The sequence below is a fragment of the Bos taurus genome, chromosome 24, assembly GCF_002263795.3.
Source record: "Bos taurus isolate L1 Dominette 01449 registration number 42190680 breed Hereford chromosome 24, ARS-UCD2.0, whole genome shotgun sequence".
NCBI lineage: Eukaryota > Metazoa > Chordata > Mammalia > Artiodactyla > Bovidae > Bos > Bos taurus.
In genome coordinates this window covers 33,559,932-33,587,164 of record NC_037351.1, presented here as the reverse complement: position 1 = coordinate 33,587,164, position 27,233 = coordinate 33,559,932, and the positions used below count along the sequence as shown (strand labels likewise).

Genomic DNA, 27,233 nt, shown 5'->3' with positions numbered 1-27,233 from the left:
AGAAATATCAGTAACCTCATATATGCAGATGACACCACCCTTATGGCAGAAAGTGAAGAGGAACTCAAAAGCCTCTTGATGAAAGTGAAAGTGGAGAGTGAAAAAGTTGGCTTAAAGCTCAACATTCAGAAGACGAAGATCATGGCATCCGGTCCCATCACTTCACGGGAAATAGATGGGGAAACAGTGGAAACAGTGTCAGACTTTATTTTTCTGGACTCCAAAATCACTGCAGATGGTGACTGCAGCCATGAAATTAAAAGACGCTTACTCCTTGGAAGGAAAGTTATGACCAACCTAGATAGCATATTGAAAAGCAGAGACATTACTTTGCCAACAAAGGTTCATCTAGTCAAAGCTATGGTTTTTCCTGTGGTCATGTATGGATGTGAGAGTTGGACTGTGAAGAAGGCTGAGGGCCGAAGAATTGATGCTTTTGAACTGTGGTGTTGGAGAAGACTCTTGAGAGTCCCTTGGACTGCAAGGAGATCCAACCAGTCCATTCTGAAGGAGATCAGCCCTGGGATTTCTTTGGAAGGAATGATGCTAAAGCTGAAACTCCAGTACTTTGGCCACCTCATGTGAAGAGTTGACTCATTGGAAAAGACTCTGATGCTGGGAGGGATTGGGGGCAAGAGGAGAAGGGGACGACAGAGGATGAGATGGCTGGATGGCATCACTGATTCGATGGACGTGAGTCTGAGTGAACTCCGGGAGTTGTTGATGGACAGGGAGGCCTGGCGTGCTGCGATTCATGGGGTCGCAAAGAGTCGGACACGACTGAGCGACTGATCTGATCTGATCTGATCTAGGGTAATGAGAGTTTTGATTTTTGGAGGGAAATTCTCCTGTTTTCTGCTTTTGGAGTGAGGAACATGAACCTGGTCATCAGCATTGAGAAGCCAAGCAGAGGAATGGATCTGGGCATCTCACCACTCAATAGAGAAACTTTGACCTAATCTCTAAAGGAGGCAGAAAAATGGTCTCTCAAAGATGTCCACATCCTCATCTTGGAACCTGTGAATATGTTCTATCACACAGTAGAGGAGAATTAAGATTGCAGATGAAATTAAGATTGATAATCAGTTTACCTTAAAATGGGGAGAATACACCAGAATATACGATTGGATTTAAATATGAAAGAGGAAGGCAGCAGAACAAATGTCAGAATGATGCAATGTAAGAAAGACTGGACTGGCCATTGCTAACTTTGAAGATAGAAAAAGGCCATGAACCAAAAGCACAGGCAGCCTTTAGAAGTTGGAGAAGACAAGAAAACAGATTCTCCCCTGGAGCCTCCAGAAGAGAACTCAACCTCGCTGACTCACTATACCTTAGAATGTCAACCCTGCTGACTTCAACCCAGTGAGACCCATTGTGGACTTCCAACCCCCAGCATTGTAAGATAATAAATTTGGGTCCGTTTAAACCACTAAATTTCTGGCAATTTGTTACAGCAGCCATAGGAAACAGATACAATTTCATTACCATTCACCCTCAGCTCTGTCTGCTATTCTTAAGTCCAAAACCAACCTGAGACAATCTCTTCCAGCATGATTCAACAAATGCCACCTATTGTTCATCAAGATTGAAGAGGGGCAGTCTCCAGGCTTCTGGACTGGGAAGGGATCTAGGGAGCAAACTGTTCTTTAAGTATATTTTCAACTAATCCTCCATTTTGAGTGTGCCCCCCCCCCACCCACCTATACCCCAAACTGTTTAGAAGTACCTGTACCTCCAATTCCTGAAGGTTTCCAAGATTTTGCAGAGGAGATGGACTTGCTTTTATTACTGCAAGTAGACTTCCTCTTTCTCTATCCTGTTATATCAATGACCACTCATCTTCATTCCTTCTTTCAAAATTTATGGACACTTCTTGCCTGTTACTTCTCTCATTCTTCTTGAGCCTTAAGAGTTTATGCTGCTTTTCTATGTGTGGTGTTTTTTTTCTACTGCACTGGGTCTGTCTTTGTTGGGATATTTGCACAGGCTTTCTCTAGTTGAGGCAAGCAGGGGCTACTCTTCATTGCAGCGTGCGGGCTTCTCGTTGCGGTGGCTTCTCTTGTGGAGCACAGGTTCTAGGCGCGAGGGCTTCAGTAGTTGCAGTATGAGGGCTCAGTAGTTGCGGTGCATAGGCTTAGTTTCTCTGTGGCATGTGGAATCTTCCCAGACCAGGGCTCAAACCTGTATCCCCTGCATTGGCTGGAAGATACTTATCCACTGCACCACCAGGGAAGTCTGAGTTCATGCTGTTTTGATTCTTTACTATCGTTTTATCAAATTTTATGAAATAATGGAAATAAACATCCATGTTCAACTACCATGTTTAACTGGTCTTATTTTTAGCTGACTTTTATTGGACCCTCACTGTATACTAAGCAAAGAGTCAGATGTGACTGAGCACGCACAAGTGCACTCACACACTGTATACTAAATTTTTGGATAAAGCCTCACATGAATTATATTATTTGAACTTAACAGTAACCCTAAGGGCTAGTTACTGACACTTTCATTCACATATTATAAATAAAAGGGTTTCCTGGTTTAGGTGACAAAGCTAATATGGAAAAGAATTGGGATGGAATCCAAGTCTTTTTGACTTACAAGCCTATTTTCCTAACCAATTATGCAATCTTGCTAATTTTCACAAGTTACACTCTAGAGCAGGGGTCAGATCCAGCCTGCTTTGTTTATAAAATTTTATTGGAACACAGCCATCCTCATTCATTGACTACCCTTTATATCTGCTTTTGAGCTACGATGTTAGATTTGAATAGCTAAAACAGACACAATCTGTCCCACAAACCCCAAAATATCTCATCTCTAATCCTTTATGGAAAAATTTGCTGACCCCTGCAACAGAAAATAACCTTATTACTAAGTTTTGAGGTCATGGTGTACTCAGGTATCTACAACTTTTGTTGCTATATCAAAGGCATTCTTTTTATTGTTCCTTCAACCTTTGGTTATCCTGCAGATAGCAATCTTTGGTCATGATTAAAAAGGAAAGTCTCTAAACCAATCTCCTTTGTGAAGTCTTTCCCATACTCAGTCACACTGGCTCCCTTTTCTTTGTTCCTATCTTAATTATTCTAATTATTCTACTTAATGCAGTTTGATTCACATAACACTAATTGTGATTCCCCCTAGGATCTAGCAATGTTGCCCCTGAGTACATATTTACTGAACAAGCATTTATTAAACACTTTCTAAGCATCTGTGCTAGACACCAGAAATATAAAGATGAGTATGGCAACTTGTTATTAATATCTAATCTATTTAATTAGGTACAACAATATAAAGAAGCTGAGCAATGGAGGCTGAGCCTATGTGCCTACAACAACTGCAGCAGGATCACTATAACTACTTTGGTAAATCTCTACTTATCAGAATCCCTGGAAGTGTAAGTAAGTATTAGTTGCTCAGTCGTGTCCTGTTCTTTGCAGCCCCATGGGCTGTAGCCTGCCAGGATCCTTTGTCCATGGGATTCTCCAGGCAAGAATACTAGAGTAGGTTGCCATTCCCTTCTCCAGGGGATCTTCCCAACCTAGGAATCAAACCCAGGTCTCCTGCATCACAAGCAGATTCTTTACTGTCTGCGCCACCAGAGAAGACGTAAGTAAGTAAGTGGTGGTACGGTCCAGTATAAACTTCAGATTATACTTTAGCAGGAATGTTGTAGAATCACTCCATCAGTAGATAGGAAAAACTATTTCTAAATGTGCAAGTATTATGAAAGAGTAAGAACAAATCTCACATGATCTCCCTTAATACAAACCAATTTCTATCAAAAGGTGATCTCGTGTACAAATGAACTTAATTACAAAATAGAAACAGACTCAGAACAAACTTAGAGTTACTAGGGTGGAAGAGTGAAGGGATGGGATAGCTAGGGAGTTTGGGATGGACATGTACCCACTGCTGTATTTAAAATGGATAACTAACAAAGACCTACTGTATAGCGCAGGGAATTCTGCTCAACATTCTGTGGCAGCTTGGATGGGAGGGGAGTTTGGAGGAGAATGGATACATGTATATGTATGGCTGAGTCACACTTCTGTCCACCTGAAACTATCACATTGTTTATTGGTTATGTTGTTATTGTTTAGTCACTAAGTTGTGTCTGATTCTTTGTGACCCCATGGACTGTAGCCCACCAGGCTCCTCTGTCCGTGAAATTTTCCTGGCAAGAATGTTAGAGTTGATTGCCATTTCCTTTTCTAGGGGCTCTTCCTGACCCAGGGATTGAACCCGCATCTCCTGCACTGCAAGCAGATTTACCACTGAGCCACTGGGGAAGCCCATGAAAAGTTAAAAATAACATGTGATCTTGTGATCTTGGAAGTGAGTGTTGCTCACTTCCTCCATCCAAAAGACTAACAGACAAGCTTCACTAGGAACCTGGACATTTTCCCCATCTCTTACCAAATTTGTCCTTTTTCGCCGTTGTAACCCTGTACCTGGCACAGTCTGGCACATAGTAGTTATCAAGAATTTGCATTCAACTGTTGACTATCCAAAGTAAAACCTCTCTAAGTTGTCCTAGTATGTAGAATAGGAGTTTTTCCAATTTTAGACTGGAATGGTATGAGGATCTTTGAGTACAAGGAAGATAAAACCCCAAGCAAATGTTTGGTCCACCCATATCTTGTTTTCCTCCCTCTAGAAATGCTTCCTTCAAACTCTCAGGGCCACTGCCCTCCTGGGGAATATAAACACCCCCTCAAGGCTGAGCTAGACCAAGTGGACTAGGTGGAAAGGTCAGGCATTATGGATTCTTCTTCATTGTAATCTCTTTCTAGAGGCTTTAGTCCGAAGAGCCTTGAAGTGAATTTTTAAAAAGGATTACCTACCTCTGAGGATGAGATATACTCAAGTTATCTACAATGAGAGGTTTGTAACAATGGACTGTTGCTGTACCTGACACAGATCTTCCCCTCCCACTGGAACTCTGAATTATTTTGCTGCAGGCTACAACATTCTGAGCAGTATGTTGGGAGTTGACGGGAGGTGGGGATAACTCACCTGTACGAGCTTAGCAGAGCTGAGCCGCTGCAGCTTGTTGGGCTAGCCTTTGATGCAGACTGGTTGGACGGGTTCTGGATCTACAGAAGAACCGGTCTGACTGGCCTGTTGTGCCAACATATTCTGGTTTGATTCCATGTTCCACAGACGGCAGAAACCTGCCCAGCCAGTTAAATGAAAGGCATATTAGGTTATCCATTGCACACCTTATATAGCTTAGATGCGGCAGAACTCTTCCACACAGCAGTGGTGTCTAGCAAACTCTAGCATGGTCCAGAGAGGTGTCTCCCACTGATTACTGTGGAAGTTCATAGCTTCAGGGAAAGTCCGCAGTGAAACACCTTCTGCTTTTGACCAAGAGCAGAAGCTTTCTAAATAAATTGAAGGGTAAGTTAATATATTTTTTTTTCTTTCTCAATTTTCTATGCACTTTTAGAAGGTTAAGAAATTAAGTTTAAGATGATATCTTTTTAACATGGTAATACCTGCATTGTATCTTTTATATAAATTTGCTTAAATATTGTTTTATAGTACTTGCATACATATATTTTCATTGATTTGTTTGAATAAAGATTACTTGCCATATAATATACTTTTCTATACTTTTTTGGTAAGTCATGCATGGCTATGGTCATTAAGAAAGCTCGGTTGAATAATTTTGCTAAATATATTTTGCCTATTAATGTAATGATTCATCTTAAGCCATCTACTCCTTTGATAATATACTATTATGTTTTACAGGCTGTTGCTATATGGTAACATTTTATATGGCAAATCTAATTGTGGATAAAATAATAACTGCCTTTTTAAGGCATTAAAAAAAAACAAAACAGTGCTATTCTTCTTGGTGATCCTCAGCACATTAAAAGAACAATTCACAGCAAGTGAGGAGTGCGAAAAACAAAGATTGTGGAATCTGGTAACTGATTAACTATTGGAGCTCAAAAGCACTTGCTGAGCTGAATAGAAAGGAATGAAGACAGGTTTTGTCATGCCTATTAGGTCTGAAAACCTTTTTAGGTTAAAGAATATTTGGATCTTCTTTTAGTATATATTTTAAAATAATTCTTTTACCTCTCTTTTTCACTGATCCAATTAATTTATTTTAGTAATTTGTGTCATTTAAAATGAAAGTTACCAATCCCTTTAGATTTATGTTGGCATACCAACCTACTCTTTAGTTATTAGTATTAGATTGAACTGAATGCACACATCTTCTGGGCAATTTAATATAACAGCTGATATATGAACTTTATCGTGGAATTAAAAATTACTTTAAAAAATAGATTTATACTACTTTCCTCTCAAAGACTATCTGCAGATCATCATATGACTCACCTTCAACTGAGCAAGACTGATGCATTCTTTTCATTGTCCCTTTAGAGTCTTCACTTTGTCATTATTTTCAAATTCAAAGGCTATAAGAGTTTCTTCAGGATGATACTAAAGAATTTTTTTTTTAAGTGTTTAAATGTTCAGATGAGATTCAGTTTTTGCAGGGAAACCTTTTAGATGCTTGCCTACTCCAAGGCAATTCTGCATAAAGCTTCTGATATTCAGCTGAATTTATAAAAAGCTATGTAATGTTGAATCTGCAAAAGGAATGTGCTGATTCAGCAAAGCAAAAAATTAATGTTATTCAGCATAAACTGTAGTATGACAATTTTTGAAGACTATGGATCAAAAATTTCAGTTGATTGAATTTTTCTCTTTTAAATTAGTTTTCAGGCTAAATATAGATATATGTCAATAGTGTATACTTACACTGTTTCTGGTAAATATATTATACCTAGTAACTTAAAATTTTTAAATCTCACTATATTTATAATACAGAGCTTATTCTTTAAAGATAAACTTAATTTGGGATTCCAGCTTATTTACTAGGCATTTTTTATGTTTATGGTTTTGAGGAAAGCTATTTAGGAAGTAGATATATATTTCATATAAAATTTGTGGGTAAAATTTCAAATCTAATGCTACATGTTGGAGAGGGATCTGCAGTTTTCACTTAATGGAATTTTTAGTTTCAAATATATGATTTCCTATTAAATATGACTTTTATATATTTTCCATAAATTGATTACTTTAAAATATTGATACATTGTGATATTTTGATTAAAATTAAGAATATACAGATTTATCAATCAAATTAGGAATCTGTGTATGCATATATATTTTATATAGCCCTACATTATCTGAGGGCCTAGGTCAAAAACTGTTCTAGTCATTTAATAACCTTTTTACTCTCTAAGTCTAGCTGGGGATGCATTCTTTTATCTTTATTGCTGGCCATACAGTTTCACACAATGACTCTTGTTGTCAACCATGCTAGCTTTCTTAACACCTATAACCTCCTTCTTTCCTGAATGTATTCATGGGTTTCCTATCAAAAGCCCTTAGAATCATGACATTTCTGAGCTAGAAGGACTCTTTAAGAATGACTGATGAATTCACTTTTTAGTTGAATGAAAAGCCCCAAAATGTAGCTGAATAACATAGTCTAAGGGTAGAGGTGGTACTAGACCATCCCAGCTTCCTGATACCAGCTCAGACTAATATTTTTTCACCACTCTACATTGATTCTTCTGAATACTACATAAAATCTACTCTGTGTTCTAAAAGATTCGTAAAAAGGTAAAAGTGTATAAGTTATGTTAAGGAGTTTCTGCTGAACCAAGAAACTCTTTGCTTTTGTATTTTAATCTATTTAATTATTGCCCCTGAACTTTTTTTGGTATAGTGGCCAAATTTATGGGATTGCCATTGGTAAGGAAGATGACTGCCTCTTCAAACCCTAATCTCATAAGGCCATCACAAAATGTTGTATCAAACTGATGAGTATCTCACATTACTCCATCTTTATCCAGATTATTTGTGGATACTGCTGTCATTTTTAACTTATTATTACTTTATACTGTCTCAACTGTTTATTTTCTTAGTATGTGTATAAGTATATATGTATTTTTTTATTGTTTTAGTCACTCTTACATGGATACAGTTTAGGATTTGCCTAAGAAGGTTGTACTTCTAAAATATGGTTAAAACTGACAAAAACATTTCAAAAAGTAGATGAAGCCCAGGATTACAGGACTCAAAACCCATCTTAGAGATGATAGAACCTGTTATATAAAGGGTGATATCTTAATACAGCGCTTTGTACACAAGCGCTCAAAAATGCTCTAAGTGTTTTTAACTTGAGGAATTCCAAGGTAATAGGACCACAGAAAGCTCGAGAAAAAAAGGCTGAAATTTATCAATTCTGATTCTTCAAGCTAAAAGTTAATTCTTCTAAGCTCTTTATCTTTTCACAGGTAAAATCTTACCAGGGGGATGTTTCTAAATTTGGTAAATTTAGTTCAGTCCAAGTGGACTCTGGAAAAAAATTTGTTTCTTATCTTTATACTCAAGAGAAAAGGTAGTATATTGAAAAACATATGGGTTTTTGGCCCAAACTGAGATGGATTTGAATATTCACTCTACTACAAACTAGTTTACCCTTGGGAATTATTTAATGCTGAGTTCTCTTTTCTCCATCTGTAAATGAAGAAAATGGAAATCATTCTCTAAGAGTAGTTGGAAGACTCAAATGAGATATTGTATGTAAATACCTAGGAGAGTTTCTAGAACATAGTAGGTATAGCAGTCAATATTCTTCCCACTTTTTAAATAGAATATATAATAAATTTCAACAAATAGCTTAAGTAAGAGAAGTCAAAGCTTTAACTTAGAATATACATTTTTGTCAGAGATAAAATTTAATCAGCAATCTTGGAAAATATTAAGATTTAATATTTTAATCTTGTTAAATCTAAAAAATTAAAAACCCATATAATTGAACCCAATTAAAGAATCATTTCAAAGACACCTTTGTTAAATGTATTTTGAGAGCAATATACCAATGTGATTAAAGGCTTGGATAATTTTAAAAAATTCAGTCATCCTTACCAAGCTCCTCTGTCCATGGGATTTGCCAGGCAAGAGTACTGGAGTGGGTTGCCATTGCCTTCTCCGTCTACCAAAGGAAGGATGTGACAAAGATAGTGCAAATTATGCCTTACTAGTACCTAGTATCTGTTCTTCAAAGGCATTTTACATCTATTTATATATATCATTTAACACGACATCAGATTAGTTGGCCAAGGATTTCTATGTGTTCTAAGGATTGTGCTTTCTATTACTGATTGAATTATTTCTTCAGGGCTATAGAGTATGTTTTTTCCTCCAAAAGATTCTCTGATGAATTAATTTACTGTAATGTATATTGCATTCCCTTGATAGTAGATAATGATAGGAAGAGTGTGTCCAAAACTGGATGTAAGAAGTAAGATACAATAGGATTCAACAGGTTCTAAAAATAATATTAAATTAGCCACAGATTGATAAACTGATTAGGAAATGGAGCCAATGAACAAAGTTCACTAATGAGATATCTCATCTCATCAGTCAGAAAGGAGTTCAGAATAGTATGATAAAACATTTTAAAAGCTTATCTAATGGAAGTTGGGTCAACTGACACATCTTCCAATGTGTGAAGAAGGAACAGGAAAGAGATTATGACTTGATATTAAAATCAACAAATAGATCCACTGTATAACACAAACTGATCTTACTGGGCCTTTGCAATCAACTTTAACTTCCTGAAAGATGTTTAACTGCTATACAAATAAGCTTTATGGGAACAATATAATTCAAATTTATATCCATGGTAAATGCATTAAACTGAAAAGCTCATGTGTATACCTAAAAACAAAAAAACCACTTCACCAATTTAGCCCACTAACTATACATTCTTACTAAAACTATTACATCCATAAGCAATTTAACCTTATATGACTATTCATTAAATTAGCATTTAATTTCCATTTAGTTTTCATACATTCAAAGTGGATATTACTCTAAACAATTGAAAAGCACACATGTAATTTTTAAATGTTTCTCTATAAATAGTTAATTGGAATAATACAGGACTAACAACCAAACTTGCTATGCATCAAAAACTAACTGGGAATTAGAGAATGGTATAGCTCATTATGTTAAAGACATATGGTTTTAAAAATAATCAGAAAACTATTAACTTAGAAATTATGTATTATTGACAAAGTGGAAATACAACTTACATGGAAAATTTTTTTTCAAAGTTCTGTCTCCTAAGTCTATTCCCTTGAAGGTTCTGCATCTGTCTCTACAATGATTTAAATTAGGAATGAGAAACACTTCCAATGTGAAAATAGTTTAAACTGAATGAATTTCTTGAAATGAATAAATGAATCTTGAAACATTAAGAAATAAGGTTTTGATAACTTTAATAACGTTAAGAAATAATGATTGATAACTTTCTGTAGCTTGCAGTATAATATACATGGACATAGAGCAATATTACAGAGTTCTGTGATGAGGAAAAAATTTACATTTAACATATATAGATTTTCCTCAACTTATGATGATTCGTCAACTTAAGTCTCCATGAATCCACTGTAAACTGAAAATATCACAAGTCAAAAATGCGTTTAGGGACTTCCCTGGTAGTCCAGTGGTTGAGACTCTGCTTCCACTACACAAGTTCAATTCCTGGTTGGGGAACAAAGATCCCTTATGCTACGTGGTGTGGCCAGAAGATAATTTAAAAAAAAAATTTTTTTTAATGCATTTAATACACCTAACCTACTACACATCATTGCTTAGCCTAGGCTACCTTGAATATGCTCAAAATACTTAAAATAGCCTACAGGTGTGCAAAATCATCTAACACAAAGCCTATTTTATAATAGTGTTGAATATCTTAAATAATTTATTGAATACTGTACTGAAAGAGAAAAACAGAATGTTGGTCTGGGTATGGAATGGTTTAAGTCCACCAACTGTTTACCCTCATGATTACATGGTTGAATAGGAGCTGCGGCTCAAGGCAGCTGCCCAGCATCATAAAGACAACATCATGCTGCATATTGCTAACTCGGGAAAAGATCAAAATTCAGAACTAAAATTATGGCTTATACTGAATGCATATGGTTTTCACAACATTGTAAAGTCAAAAAATCATTAAGGTCAAATCATCTTAAGTCAAGGACCATCCATACAGGTCTACATTTGGAGGTCTTCTAACTGAAAGTAGCTGAAATGCACTCTGAGATAAAAGGATTATTTGCATTTTTGAAAATATTAATATTATGATCAATTTTCAATCATATATTATAATAAGTGTGCACGTGTGCTCAGTCCTCAACTGTGTCCAACTCTTTGAGACCCCACAGACTGTAGCCCATCAGGCTCCTCTGTTCATGGGATTTCCCAGGCAAGAGTAACCGAGTGGGTTCCCATTTCTTTCTTCAGAGGATCTTCCCCACCTAAGGATCGAACTTCCATCTCTTATATCTCCTGCAATGGCCGGTGGATTCTTTACCACTGCACCACCGGGAAGCCCCCCAAATAAGTACTGAATGGTAAATACACATCTACATAGAAGTTCAGTGAGCCCTTATCTTCTGCTCTAGTCACTGTCCAAGAACTCGTTTGACGAAAGTTAAAAGAGATAAATGTTGCTCAGGAACAAGTATGTCTTTTAACTATAATATAGAACCAACCACTGGAACTGACTATTGGCCAGGAACCTGAACCCTGGACCTGGAAACTGGCAATAGGCCATTCAGCATGAAAAGCTGTTCAGTCCATTTCAGCACAACAATACCAACCTCTTTTCCCACAGTTTTACTTGTTAAGATGAATGACATGTCATTCTAGTTCCACCAGTAGGTGTAAATTAAACACATTAGTATAAATTAAATTCTCAGCAGTTCCTTTGGTACCACAACAAACCACATGTTAATACTAAATGTTAAAACCAGAAGTCAGATGAGGGCTGTCAGGTTTGACCTGACAGGAAACTGCTGGCACTGCCATGACTGGAGCGACCTGGGCCCAAGAGCAGTCCAGATCCATTACAGAATAAATACGGTAAAACTATTTTTTCGTTAGTTTAACAATATATGTTTAACTAATACACTCTACAACTAAAATGGATTGTTTGAGAAATGAGTATAGCAATTTCAAATGGAAAGTGAGGAACTTTAGCCTATTTTTGTCTGATGTATTTGATCCATTCCCACAAAACCTGAGCTGCATGGAAACCTGATCTTTTGTGAGAAAGGTATTTTCTAATAAACTACATTTCATTTCCTGAATTTGGCTGCCAGTTTTTAAAGAGCCAAACAGTCACAGAATGAACAATTAGTATGTACTCTATAAATACTTTTATGTCCAGCATTGATCTGAAGACTGTTGTTTAAGTCTACATTGGTAAAACTGTAAACCTTGCATCCTCAAATAACACTTACTACTATAGTAAAACACAGAATTTTGAATACTACAAGTTTGTCTTGGACTATTTTCAATAGGGTCTGGTTACAAGAACTAATTCATTATAACATTTAATGTGATCCTGGAGCATGGCTCTGAAAAATATGTTAGATGAAGGCTCTAATCAAGTTCATTAAAAATAGAAAACTGAATAGCTAGTTATATGCTCTAATTGAGTAAATACCATATTTGTCTGCATAATGATAGAAACTTAGCTTAGAGAAAATGAGGAAGAAATAGGTACAATTGAAAAAGAAATCTGATTAAAATCATATCCTCTTTTCATTTAATTTGAACTATGTCAGAATAGAATAATTATCTGAATTTTTTAAAAACAACTCTTTCTTAGAAAGTGGTTAAATTAGCTAGTGAACTGAAAAAGGGAAACTAGACTGAAGAAGGCATTGAAACAAGAAAAAGTGGGAACATAAACTGCTGAACAAAGTCCAAAAATAGCAGATACTATTTTCAAAAGGAGTTATCAAATGTACTCAGATCTTCACTAAATTAGCTCAGATCACAATCAACTTGATCCCAATGTTCCCTTTCCCAAGAAGCTGAATGGATCATAAATCTCTGTTAAATAAATGATTCCTTACAACAATCAATTTCTGAAATAAATGAATAAATTAGTTTCCCCTTTCCTTACAATTCTGCAGTTGGGCAGTTGTTAAAAACCCCCTAGAGAAGAGAATGGCTATTCACTTCAGTATTCTTGCCTGGAGGATTTCATGGACAGAGGAGTCTGGTGGGCTACAGTCCATGTGGTCTCAAAGAGTCGGTCACGATCGAGTGACTAACACTTTAACACTTAGAATATAACAGAAATAATAATATAATAACTACCTGACTATTTAACTACCTGACTTATTTAAACTTAATCATTTGAATCAAGTAAGATATGTAATACCACTTAATAAATTATTATTTAATCCCTTCTATAGTTATAAATCTCTCACAATTTGCATACCAATTCAACAATTTCACTACAATTACATAACATTAGCAATTGGAAACATCTTTTTGATTAGCTACAGCTCTTAAATTTATCTATTATTAACAGTTTCTTCTAGTATCTAAATACATACATATAACCAGTCAGGCTTCCCTGATGGCTCAGTCAGTAAAGAGTCTGCCTGCAATGTGGCAGACCTGGGTTTGATCCCTGGATTGGGAAAATCCCTTGGAGAAGGGCATGGCAACCCACTCCAGTATTCTTGCCTGGAGAATCCCCATGGACAGAGGAGCCTGGCAGGCTATAGTCCATGGGGTCTTCAAGAGCTGGACAAGACTGAAGCACAGCACAACACGTATAACCATTCAGTCCTTAACAATCCTGTGAAATATCCAAGGTATATATTATGATCGTCATATCACTGATAAACAACTGAGGCACAGATAGGTTAAATTACTTGCTTTAAAGAGGATTATAGTTAAAAATTATAATTCATTCAAAAAACTAGGTGGAGCTGCTGCTGATTTCCCACTATCAACCTATACAAATACATTGCACGTGTGCATGCTAAGTTGCTTCAGTTGTGTCCGACTCTTTGTGACCCTGTGGACTTAGCCCACCAGGCTCCTCTGTCACGGGGATTCTCCAGGCAAGAATACTGGAATGGGTTGCCATGCCTTCCTCCAGAGTATCTTCCCAACCTGTGTCCCTCATATATCTGGCATTGGCAGGCAAATTCTTTACCACTTGCGTCACCTGGGAAGCCCACATTAATACATTATGGTACACTTACAGTTTCCACAACTCAGCGATTTTCCATAGCAGAACATTTGCACATGCCTTCTGCCTAGAAAGCCTTCTACCACTCTGTTCCTGATAGGCAAGCTGCTTCAAACTTCTGTGATGTGTTCTCTAAGACGTTTCACAAATAATGTCTCATTTTTACAACAACCCTTTTGGACACAGTAAGAATGAGTATTCTCATTTTCCAGTTGAGGAAGTAAGACTTGACTAGGAATTATACAAATAACCTGAGGCAGGGCCAGAGCATAAATCCTGGTCACCTCTCAGCTCAGGACTCACACAGTAACACAGGCTGGGAATATGGCCATATGCTATCAATGACTGTAGAACAAGGCTACAGCTTTTTGGAGCACTTCCTACTCTGGTCCCTTCTGAGGTTACAACATAATTCAAGGCCCTTCAATCTATTTAGTTTTCAAATAGATTGAAAAATCTTACTACATGAAAAATCTAGCTAGGAAAGCTAGAATAAACACTTTAACTAATTCCATTAGAAATCAATTTATATTCCTCTTTCAAATGTCCATGTCTACTGTAAGCCAAGTGAAAGAACACATGTGCCAAGAAATAAAATTGTTTTTGCAAAACAGTCTTTAAAAACTGAGATAAAAGTGCTTCACTCCTACCCTGACCAAGAGAACCCTGTTTATTTTCCTTTTTCTCAATGAGACTTAAATTGCTATCAAATTTAAAAGTCCTTTTAGTAAACTCATATAATGTAAATCTTTCTGAAGTAAATAGAAAAATGCACTGGAACTGTAAATTAGCATTTAGGTAATAATAATTTCTGAATAATTTTTCAGAAACTTTATTTGGTTATTTTCTCAAAACTATTTTCTAAATTAAAAACAGAAAAGCACAGAGTAAGTTTCATATAGAGTCTATTATTCAAAAATAGCAGAGTGTACTGAAAAGATCATAGATACAGGACTCATGTCCAGAAAACTTGGTTTGGAATCTTGGGTAAACTTATCTACCAGTTTGTACATATAGTACTAGTCACGCCACCTAATTTATCAACTTCTCTGAAAAGATGAAAACTGCACCTGTTCTACCTTTATGACATAATTATTTTTAGGTTCAAAAGAGAAGATAAGTAGGAACAGTACTTTGTATTTTTATCATCATAAACTTTTCTTAAATCCATTTTCTAACAGAATTAAATAAACCACTTCTCAACTAATGGGAATTTCAAAGTACTATCAATAAATCAAAAAGTGTAATTCTTTTATGGCTTATATTATCTATATCACAATATTCTTTAAAACAAGTTTAGATAGATCTGTATATAGTTGAGAAGGAAATATTCCTGCCAACAAAGGGTCATTTGAATCTTCCCTTTTTTATTATGCTATATTTCAAATTCCCTAAACCTTCTGACCATTTGACTTATCACTCAAACCAGGATATTTTTTATAGTAAATGGGAGCCCTGTTAATAGCTAAGCCAGAAGAATAGACATTAACCAGAACTGTTGATGGTAAGCCAGGCATACGAGCATTGTATATAAGAAGTGTACTAGATTTGGGAAGAGGAATTCTATCTATTCTAAATAGCCTGCAAAAACAAATTGTCCTAAAGGGTGAGAAGTGAATTAAAACATAATTTAATTTCACTTTTCATTTATAATAGTTCAGATTATAACTTATAAAATTTAAAAGTATTGGCTAAAACTGAAGGTCTCTAAGAGCTGAATTTTGAACATAAAACATTTTTGGAATGGTAACAATCAAAGCTTCCTTAACCTATGACTAACACATGGATTAGGAAAAGGAAAAAGACATTATTTTTTTAAAAGTCTATTTTTCTCAAACATAGTTAGAATAGGGAAAATATGTGGGGGGGAGTCAGCCAGTGTGTTTGAAGACATATCTGTAATTTGTGAGGCACGAACACATTAAAGGTCAAAACTATTTGCCATCAGTGAATAAATTCACCAGTTTACTGATGGAAAAACCATTATTTAAGATGTGAATCATTGTATTTTTAGTGGACAAAGCAATGACTATTAAATGTGCTTGCTCTTGTGAACCTATCAAGGAATGCTTTAATTAATAGACTCCAAGTGTCAGTGATTTGTTCCTACAGTTCATATTATTTTCTACTTACATTACTGTAAATAAATATTGTTCCCACAGCTGCCATCATGGTAGCATTACACACACACACACACACACACACACATATATATATACACATTATATACATATATATATATTTGTATTTTTATCATCATAAACTTTTCATAAATATATGTATATATATATGTGTGTATAAATTATACATAAATATGTGTGTGTATATATATATCCATACACAGGACAATGTTGTATAGAACAACATCTGCTGAATTAAAATACTAGTTTTTCAAGATTCCGAAAATACAATTCATTTGTATTTTGATCTCTATAGATCACCCTACAGTCTTAGTGATCACTCAAATTCTTTTATCATCTCTGTAGCAGTTGAGCTCTGAGGTTCTTACAAATGTCAGTGTTAAAAAAAGGGTCTAAGGCCTATCCAACAAAATTTCTGGGCTTTATAAATCCATATGCAGAGATATAAAATATTGCCCAAGCAGCCACTATATAGAAACAGATGATCTGGAAGAAAAAGACGCCCCTTTCCTTTGACAATAAATCACTTTGCAGTACCAGATCATAAACATTCTTGATCAGCCCACCATCATTTAAACCTATGCCAATAGGCAAGCACATGGTGTACTGTATAAGACTATCAAGTATAAAGAGATAGTTCTGAAATTGGGAAAATTATGTATCTAATAAAACTTTGCCCATTGCTGATGTGAAATGAAGTAGCTAAGTACTTAAAAACACAAACAACTTTAATAGCTTATCATGGGAAATGAAGATGCTCTATGTAGCCATAGTGATAATCAAAATAAATAAAGCTTCTTTACCAAAATAAAGTTGGAAGTTGGCTAGACTAATGAAGCTAATTTTTCTAATTAGAAAGCAATGTATAATCTTTAATGTCTGTTATAAGCACTTTAATGACCACCTAAGACTATCAAAATAAAAACTATGATACTGACATCCTCCATGAATGTTAAATATATCTTTAAAACAATTACAAAACTGTTCAACCTAACTGGAATCTTGGCACCATCCACTCAAATCATTAAACATTTTGGCACTTGGGGCAAGATCACTAATTGATGTATACCCCTACCCCCAAACAACAGTTAATAATTACTGTAAACAACTTTTTAAAAATTAAATCAAGTGTTCATTTAGGTTGACATAAATTTTGACAGTTAACATAATTTTCTATTATGTTAATACTTCTCTCCCCTCTTATCTCTCTTATTATACTTAACCTCATTATTTTTATCTCTGTCTTATTATCTCCTTTGTTTTGCTCTTAAAATAGTTCTGACTCTAGGGATACAGCTCACCCCTAGTATTGTGTGTTCATGTTAGAAGTGCTGGACTTTATTTTAAACAATCATAATGAGTTTAATCACTAAATTTTTTGCCTGGGGATACAGGCCTCAGTGCTGGGAGGGGAGGAGAAGATGAAGTATAGAGAGGGAGAAGAGATGGGAAATGGCCAGCACAAATAGCAGAAATAGACTGTGAATCAGCTCCATCCTGATTCATCAGGTAAACCATAGGACCTCATTTATTCATTATATATGATAGTCTTGGGCTATCCAATATGGTAGCCACTAGCCACATGTGGCTTTGAGCACTTGGAATGTGGCTAACCCAAATTAAATGTCCTATAACAGTAAAAGACACATCAGGTTTTGAAGACTCAAATTAATGAAGAAAATTAATGTAAAAGGTCTCATTCATAATTTGTACATGGATTACATGCTGAAATAATATTTTAGACAAACTAGGTTAAACAAAATATATTAAGTTAATCTCACCTGCTGTATTTTACCTTTTTAAATGTGGCTACTAGAAAATTTTAAATCATATATGTGGCTTTATTAGATAGTACTGTGCTAAGACTGGAGAAGGGATAGGCTACCCACTCCAGTATTCATGGGCTTCTCTGGTGGCTCACTGTGTAAAGAATCCAACTGCAAATCCAACTGCTCACTGTGTAAAGAATCCAACTGCAATGTGGAAGACATGGATTTGATCCTTGGGTTGGGAAGTCTCCCTGGAAGAGGTCATGGCAACCAACTCCTGTATTCTTGCCTGGAGAATCCCCGTGGACAGAGGAGCCTGGCGGGCTATATAAAGAGTCACAAAGAGTCGGACACAACTGAGCAACTAAGCACACACACACACACACACACACACACACAAGACTTTCTGGTAAGAACTAGGAATACTGAGAAGAATAAAGAAAGCACAGTCTCTGCTATCAAAGAACCCCTTGCAGTCTACTTGGGTAAAAGCTGTAAAAATAATTACAATATAACGGCATTAAATGCAGTGATAAAATACATACAAAGAGGAGTATGGGAGAATGAGGAGGGCTATTAAAGGAAGAGGGTAGGAAGGAGCAGTGATGAGAGACCTTAAGGTGGTCTCCTGGAGCTGCACTGCCTGAGCTAAGTCTTAAAGGCTACGTAGAGATATAAAGTATCTGGGTGGAAGTCATTTCAAGAGAAGAGGGTTATATGAGCCAAGACAAAGAAATAGCAAGGAGCTGGAAGGAGGAATATAAGCAGTCTCCCTAGTTGGAAGGCATCACCGACTCAATGGACGTGAATTTGAGCAAACACCGGGAGATAGTGAAGGACAAGGAAGCCTGGCGAGCTGCAGTCCATGGGGTCATACAAAGTCAGACACAACTTAGCCACTGAACAACAACAACAACAACCTGTTTTAGAGGGAAAGGATGATGTGGTGGTTAGAGGCGCAAGGTTAAGAGGGACTTCTTTGACATTTTTTTAAATTGTCAATTTTTTAATATATTTATTATTTATTTATTTGGTTATGTTGGGTCTTAGTTGCGGCACTTAAGATCTTCAATTCTTGTTGAAGCATGTGGGATCTATTTCCCTGACCAGGGTTTGAACCCAGGCCCCCTGCACTACAAGCATGGAGTCTTAGCCACTGGACCACCAGGGAAGTCCCTGGGATTGATTTTAATCTTTAGGTAATAGGGAGTTTCTGAAGGGTTTTAAGCAAGGGAGTGCCAAGATCAGAAACAATAGTTGGGTTCTCTGGCAGCTGTGTGGAAACTACATTTAGGAGCAAGACTGGAAGCATGGTCTAGGTAAGAAATATCAGAGCCCAAGCTAGGGCTATAAGAGTGAGGAGGAAAGGAAAGCACTAGTTCAGGACTCTATTTAGAAGATAACATCAGTAGAATACAGTAATCGACCTGTCCTGATTCCATAGAAAGGGAGTTGCTATTATTCTAAAGTGATGGAAAGACCTTGGAATGTCTTAAGCAGGGGAGTGTCAGTTCTGACTTAGGTTTTAAAGAATCATTCTGACTGCTATTGCTGAATACACTGTAAAGGGAAAACAGTGTAAGTAGAAAGATAGTTGTTTTTTTTAAAGGAAGGCTATTGCTGCACAAATGGCTCAGTCGTTAAGAATCCACTTGCAATACAGGTAGGTTCAATCCCTGGGTCAGGAAGATCCCCTGGAGAAGGGCATGGCAACCCACTCCAGTATTCTTGCCTGAGATATCCCATGGACAGAGGTACCTGGCAGGTTATAGTCCTTGGGGTTGCAGAGTCAGACATGAGTTAGCAACTGAGTATGTACTGCTTCAGAAAATGCTTGAGATGATGGTGGAGAGGCCCAGATTGGATACAGACAAGGTGATGAGAAGCAATTGGATTAGGGTTGCAATTTCACTGCAAAATGGTATTGCCTAATTCAGAGTTGAGAAAGGAAAAAGAAAGTTCAGGAAGATCACACTTATAGAGACTAACTGTCTTGTTTAACCAGGAGGTGAAGGTGTTAGCTGAGAATGAGTACTCTGTAGAGGCTTGAGGAAAACAGTGAAGGTTTGGAAGATGGCAAAGGAAACAGAAGGAACTGAATAAAGGCTACATGAGAGATTAACTGGTGCCCTATATGAGGTCTGAAACCATGTAATTTTAGTGATGTCAGTCTAATCTGTTATGTGATTTTTCCTTCACAACCCTCAACCACCCAGCTATAGGAGTTAAGCAGATTGTAGAATGAATCAACAAAGAGTTTCAGTTGTAAAACGGCTTGAGTTAGATGACTCCAGGGCTTCCCTGATGGCTCAGTGGTAAAGAATCCACCTGTAATGCAGGAAATACAGGTTGCATCCCTGGAAGATCCCCTGGAGGAGGAAATGGCAACCTGCTCCAGTATTCTTGCCTGAGAAATCCCATGGACAGAGGAGCCTGGCAGGCTACAGTCCTTCAGGTTGCAGAGTCAGACATGACTTAGCAACTGAGCATGCATGCAGATGACTTCAAAATCTACAGTTTCAAAAGTGTACACGTCTAAGAATCCTAGAGTTTTTAGTGCATGATTTTTCTTATTTCGATTAAATGTACATATATGATTTAACCACGTTCAGTTCAGTTCAGTCGCTCAGTCGTGTCCGACTCTTTGCGACCCCTTTACACACTTTAAAAATCAAGCATCCTAAGGGCCTCTAATAGATTATACATATGCTAAGTCACTTCAGTCGTGTCCGACTCTGTGTGACCCCATAGACGGCAGCCCACCAGGTTCCCCTGTCCCTGGAATTCTCCAGGCAAGAACACTGGAGTGGGTTGCCATTTCCTTCTCCAATGCATGAAAGTGAAAAGTGAAAGTGAAGTCGCTCAGTCGTATCCGACTCTTAGCGACCCATGGACTGCAGCCCACCAGGGTCCTCCATCCATGGGATTTTCCAGGCAAGAGTAGGACGTTAAACTCCCAGACCTCAAGAGGGCAGTGCTGGGCGTGAGGTCGCTAGAATCCTAATTTCTGTTGCTCTGGGTAGAAGCAGTCTGATCGGTTTTACAACAGGTAATACAAGTGTTCATTTCCCAGGTACCCAATAAGCTTGGAAAACATTGTTCTAAGCCATAAAGTTTGTGAAACGCAAATACTACAAAGAGTTCAAGTATGTGCTTCCCTGTTAAAGAAGTTTTCTCAGAGATCTTCAGGATTTAGTAATTTATTCCACCATGCGGGTCTTAAAGCTCCTTATTGGAGGCAAAGATCTAGAGTATGCCCACTGTTTCCACCGGTAAAGTGATTATCCTAAAATTCCATAATGAGAATCTAAGGATTTTGAATGGATTCAAAGATACTCTCTGCTTAAATAAAAAGAGGAATCCCTCAACGGATGCCCAATTCATCCATATTTACACGGAGGTTGCCTCTCTGGCAGGTACTGAGTTAGTTTCTGGTGATTAAAAAAAAAGTGAACAGGATGTGGTTTTGATCTTAGGAAGCTTAAGAGTCTGGTGGAGAGACAGAATTAAATAATGAAAACTGTAATAAGTGTCAGTAGTACAGGGTGCTGTAAGAGGATCTAATCAAAAAGATTAAAACAAGATAAAATTTGGAAATGAATGAGAATTGCTTTAACAGGGTAATGAATGTTCAGCAGCCCCAACAGCATTTGCTAGCATGGTACAGAAACGTCCTGTTATGCTCACTTGCAAGGAGTAAACTGCGATATTCATCCCTTATGACTGGGAAAGAATGGGAAAATTACCTTTACATTTTATACCTATGATTTCCTAAATACAACTTTTTTTTTTTTTAACAACTTAACTTTTTTAAGTTTATTATGTTATCCTCTGTGTTCCTCCCAGGTCTTTTAAGTATTGAAGTATTTAACTAGTTTAAAAGATATTGTGATTCTTGTCTATTCTGCTTATTTTCTTCATCTTTATTTTTAGAATTTCTGATACTAAAAACGCTTCTTTTGGAAACCAAAATAAATAGGAAAACATACTAACAATTTCAATGTTTACAAACAAGCACCGACAGAAAACGTCGACTTAAAAAGATTATCTAACAGCATGTTCATGTTGTTCCAATAAACAATGAGGAACTTCCGATTCCGTCTCATTCCAGGTTCGTCAGAAACCGTTTTGAACCTGAGCATAATATACACAGCGTTTATTTTGCTACACGGCCTCGCCACCCAGTCCTGTCACGTCGCATCACTAGACTGTAGGTAAGAGCTACGTGGCGGAGAGCGACGTTAGACTGATACGTGTCCCTTAACGCAATTATCTTTAACTTTCCATTTGGTACAGACCACTCAAACATGCTTTCCCAGAAACGGACTTAATTCCGACATATCTGAATCTGCCTCAGGAGAACTCGAAGCTCCGCAGTCAGAACAGCGTGAGCTGTCTCCGGGGAATCTCAAAACCGCTGTGGCGGCCACCAGCTCTCGGAGCCCCTTCCGACCGCTCGGAGGCGGCACCCCACCTCGCCAGTCACCGCCCACCGTGGTGGAACTGCTCGCCGACCTGCTCCCAACCTGGGAGCTACGCCTAACACCGCCAAGAGAGGAGGAGGAAGGGGCGTGACGTCGCGGGAACTCCCACGCGACGTTGCGTGACGTCACGCGAGGCCCGGGCGGGGCGAGCGGGGTTGGCAGCCCTCGGGCCCTCCCCCAGCCCGGGAAAGCGCGGGCTGCCCCGAGGGGGCGGCTTGGCCGCCGCCAGTTTGGTAGGTTAGTCAGGGAACGAGGAGAAAAGCAAACGGCCGTCTCAGACTTTCCAGTCTCAGAGCGTGTCTGCTTCCCAGCTGGGGGCTTCGGAGAATCTCGAGACCGTCTTGTAAGCTGTGAGTAGAAGGAATCCCTTTCCCCCGACCCAGAGCGCTGGGTCCTAGCGACTACTTCCGGTCCGCAGTTGCGGTCTGACCGAAGGCGTTTGGCCCCGGGGTGAGGATGGTTGTTTGGTCATCGGTCTGAGTCGAGGAGCGGGCTGGGGCAGGCCTAAACTCAGGGGAGGTGGACCTGAGCGCTGACGGGATACCGCTCGGTGCAGTTCTGGGTCTCCTCACCAGCTGAGAGCTTGGCTGCCGGCGCCGAGCCCGCCCGCGCATGCGTGGACCTGCGCCCGGGGTGGCCTCGCGCGGTCTCGGCGCCAGTCCTGTGGATCGCTTAAGTGAGGGCGGCCCACCAGCCCTTCGAGCCGCGGGAGAAGCGGCTGATGGCAAAGGGTGCTGGGATGGGAGACTCTGGATCTCTGCTCTGCCCGCGAGAGGACGACTCAGAGTCCCTGTTCAATGTGTTCAGAACCCTTGTGTGACCCGAGGTGCCGCTCTTAGGTCACCTGTGTAAGCATATGCGTGGTGTGACAGGAAAGAAATCTCTTGAGCACGTTCAGTGTTGTGATTTATGATTTACACTGCAGCAGGATGCATAGAAATGTGTTAAATGATTGCCGACCATTCAGCCCAGAATGCAACTTGAGAGGAAAGATGCACATTTCTGAGAAATTGAAGGGCAACGTCGTGCCAATAAATAACGGTTCAATATCAAAAGAGATGCCAGCAATAAGTGCTACGCTTGCAAACTAGAGTGGAGAGGGTTTTGTGATCCAGACTTTGCAAGTTTAGTATTGATACATTGTTATGTGCGGGGCAAAAAAAAAAAAACCAACCTTTTTACTATCTCTGAAGATAGATATATTTATTAAAGGAAGTTTTATTTTACACTATTGGCTTTAAACCATTTAATACTAAAACATACAATTTTAAACTGTTCATTAAAGTAACAGATATTGATTTGAACTTTTTGATTAATATAGGTAATTAACTTACTTTTTTTTTTTGGCTTCTTAAAAGTATTTTGGAGTTCACTGACATCACAAGTTGAGTTCCAGCCTTGATGTAGCCTCGTAGTGTGACCTTGGGCAAGTCATTTAATCTCTTAAGCCTGTTTTCTTCAGCTCTAAAATGAAATTAGTAATAGTGGCTGTTTCATGCAGTTGCTCTGACGATTAAATTAAAAGAGAATAGAAAATGGCACACTCCATGGTATATGCTGCTGCTGCTGCTGCTAAGTCGCTTCAGTCGTGTCCGACTCTGTGCGACCCCATAGACGGCAGCCCACCAGGCTCCCCCGTCCCCGGGATTCTCCAGGCAAGAACACTGGAGTGGGTTGCCATTTCCTTCTCCAATGGTATATAGTGAACACTTAATAAATGGTGGCTTATATTGATGATAGAAGAGACCCATTGCTTTATCTTTTAGAACAGGCCTCTTTGAAGATAAAGCTGTATTAATTCAATGGACCCACTTTTAAAAACTTTATTGTATAAATAATATAGTAATGCATTACTATATTATATACTTAATATGATGTATATTATGTAAATATACATAATATTATTATCATATACTTAATATGATGTATATTATGTAAATAATAATACACACTAGAAAAACACTAGAATTATGAAACCTTCATATACCTATCTGGTTGCCCAGCTTCAATAATTGTGATAGTTCAGCCCTTCTTGATTTATCTGTCCACCCAACATTTACTTATTTTCGCTGGAGTATTTTAATGCAAGTCCCAGTGAATCTTCAGTTTACCTATAGAGACTACATTATTTATCACTTTAATAGATAAAGAAAGGGCTTTCTTTTTATCATATACAAGAAAATTAAAAAATTCTTAACATTATCTAAAATCTAGTACTTGTTCAGTTTTCACTATTTTTAAAAAGTGTAGTCACGATTTTGGAAAGCCTTAATGTATTTTTATTTCTTTAGTGCTTTATAGTTTACCAAGTGACTCTGCACATATATTGCTCCCTTTGGAAATGGCCATTGCTTATCTTAGCCTCTTCATCAGAGACCTCAAGAAATAGCAAGAGACACTTAAATCTATTTGGGCACTTGTTAGCAATGGTAAGGCATTGGCTAAGGAGCGAGATGTGAGGTTTAGTAGACTTGTTAATCATTTAATTTTTTTTTAGTAGTAACTAGTTAATGGTTTCAGTTTAAGAACACATATTAAAATATTTATTAATTCACTTGAACTTCCTAATAATAGCCTTTTGCTTCCTTCAGGGGTTACACAAGTAATGATCATTCACCTTTACTCTGAGAGGCACAAAATAACTTTTCCCTAGTTGCTTTATTATTGTTTCTGTCTCCATAGATCTTTGCTGTGTTTCTTGCTCACGGATTTCTCTTATGAAAAAGCTGTTCAGATACTTGTGTTATGTCAATCATCTTTCTTGCTCTTTTACAGTGTGCGTGTATGTCTAGATGTGAATGCCTAAGTCAAGAATACTTCAGAATGCTTTCCAGTTTTTGGTTCAAAATGTTGTATTCCATATCAGCTCAGAAGTTTAAAAAGCAATAAATTCTTTAAGAATGGTGAATTGGTTCTGACCATGAATGATTATAAACCTCTCTATGTAAGAGTCCTTTCAATATAAAACAATGTAGGTAATCACTTCCTTTTTGACAGAATAAGAAAAAATTCACCTGAAAAAAATTTGCGTGATTTAAGGCCAGATAACTGAAATTGGGACTTTTCTTTCCATAATCATCTTTTTTTCCTAACTTCTGCACCTCAAATTCTAAAGTGATTGATCATAGGTTAAGAAGGAAAACTTGAGTATAGCTGGCTGGGCTTGAAGTCATCCTGGTTTCAAATTACATAAAGATAAATGTAGAATTCATTTACTTTGTAATCTGTTGTTTCAGGTATTTCAACTGGCCAAAGGCAACTTCAGACGTATATAATGTAACAGAAAAGTTCAGGAAACATTAACCAATAGAAGCGTGGAACGTATTAAGCAAGATGAACCTCTCAGGAAGCAGTTGTGGAAGCCCTAGTTCTGCAGATGTATCTAATGATTTCAAGGATCTTTGGACAAAATTGAAGGAGTATCATGATAAGGAAGTACAAGGTAATTTTTTTCTTAAATACGTATAGCATTATTCTGCTGAGACATAGTAGTAATAACTAGTCTGTGCGACAGTTCAAAGATCTCCTTCTTAAGGGACCTTTACTGTTCTAATTTTGGGGGATTCGTATTTATGGTTGAGTTGTTGCTTTTTGACTACAGACAACTACCATAGGATGTAGCTCTTGCACAACTTGTAGTTACTTGTGTTAATGTGTATGGTGTGGTGGAAGGGGCATAGAAATGGTTGATTGAAGATCTGGATTTGAATTCTGATTTCACTTATCTACATGCTCTGTGATCTCAGCCAAGTTATATAACCGCTACAGTTAATTTTCTTCTGTGAATTTATTTACAGGATTTTTTTATACACTTCTTAAGTTCAACAAACCTTGAGAATTTGTTTCTCAGTGCTTGGGTTTGCCACCAAGCCCTGTGATCCAAAAATAAATAGCAGTTTGCCTTCAGAGAGTCTGCATTTTGGTAGAGATAAAGTCATGTTAACAGATAATTACAGTGTAATAAGAACTAAAATATTTATATGAAATGTAGTGAGCATACAGACGATTGAGCTGTTGTGGTTGGATAAGTATATAAATATTACATGTGATTGTGAAAATGTACTATGAAAGCTGATCTCAAGTTGGATATTAAACCTTAGTATACCTATCTAATTCTCTGACTTTAATGTAATACATTTGTCCCATGTGTGGAAATGCTTTGTTTTACATGTATTTCTTGATTATGTGTTGCCACCATAGGTTTGCTAATACAGTGCTTTGTAAGTCACATAGCTTTTTCTTTTTTTAATTGAAGTATATTTAATTTACAATTGTGTTGGTTTTAAGTGTACAGCATAGTGATTCAGTTATACGTAAATATGTATTCTAGGTTTATAGTTTATTATAAAATGTTAGTCACCTGTGCTACACAGTAGGTCCTTGTTGTTTACCTGTTTATAGTATATAATGTGTATATGTTAATCCCGAACTGTTAATTTATCTCACCCCATCCATCCCCTTTGGTAACCATAAGGTTGGTATTTGTGTCTTTGACTCTATTTCTGTTTTGTATTTGTATCATTTTTTTAGATTCCACGTATAAGTGATATATTTGTCTTTCTCTGATTTATTTCACTTAATATGGTACTCTCTAGGTCCATCCACGTTGCTGCATGGCACTGTTTCATTCCTTTTTTATTACTGAGTAATATTCCATTGTATATCTGTACCACATCTTCTTTAACCATTCATCTGTCAGTGAACACTAGATGCTTCCGTATCTTGA

At 37.4% G+C, this 27,233-nt stretch overlaps 1 protein-coding gene across 2 annotated transcripts in view; it reads left to right on the top strand.

Moving 5' to 3' along the window:
• The first annotated feature begins 5,231 nt into the window (after nt 1-5,231).
• Nucleotides 5,232-27,233, top strand: part of RBBP8 (RB binding protein 8, endonuclease) — an 81,793-nt gene continuing 59,791 nt past the window's right edge. Inside the window, exons 1-3 of one of the 2 annotated variants that reach the window (XM_024984241.2) lie at nt 5,232-5,412; nt 22,135-22,237; nt 25,744-25,949. In XM_024984241.2, the coding sequence (XP_024840009.1) occupies nt 25,841-25,949 (109 nt within the window). In that variant the 5' untranslated portion in view covers nt 5,232-5,412; nt 22,135-22,237; nt 25,744-25,840. Of the gene's footprint in view, nt 5,413-22,134; nt 22,238-22,673; nt 22,858-25,743; nt 25,950-27,233 lie in introns of those variants that run through there. The other variant, NM_001435208.1, reaches the window with a different exon arrangement.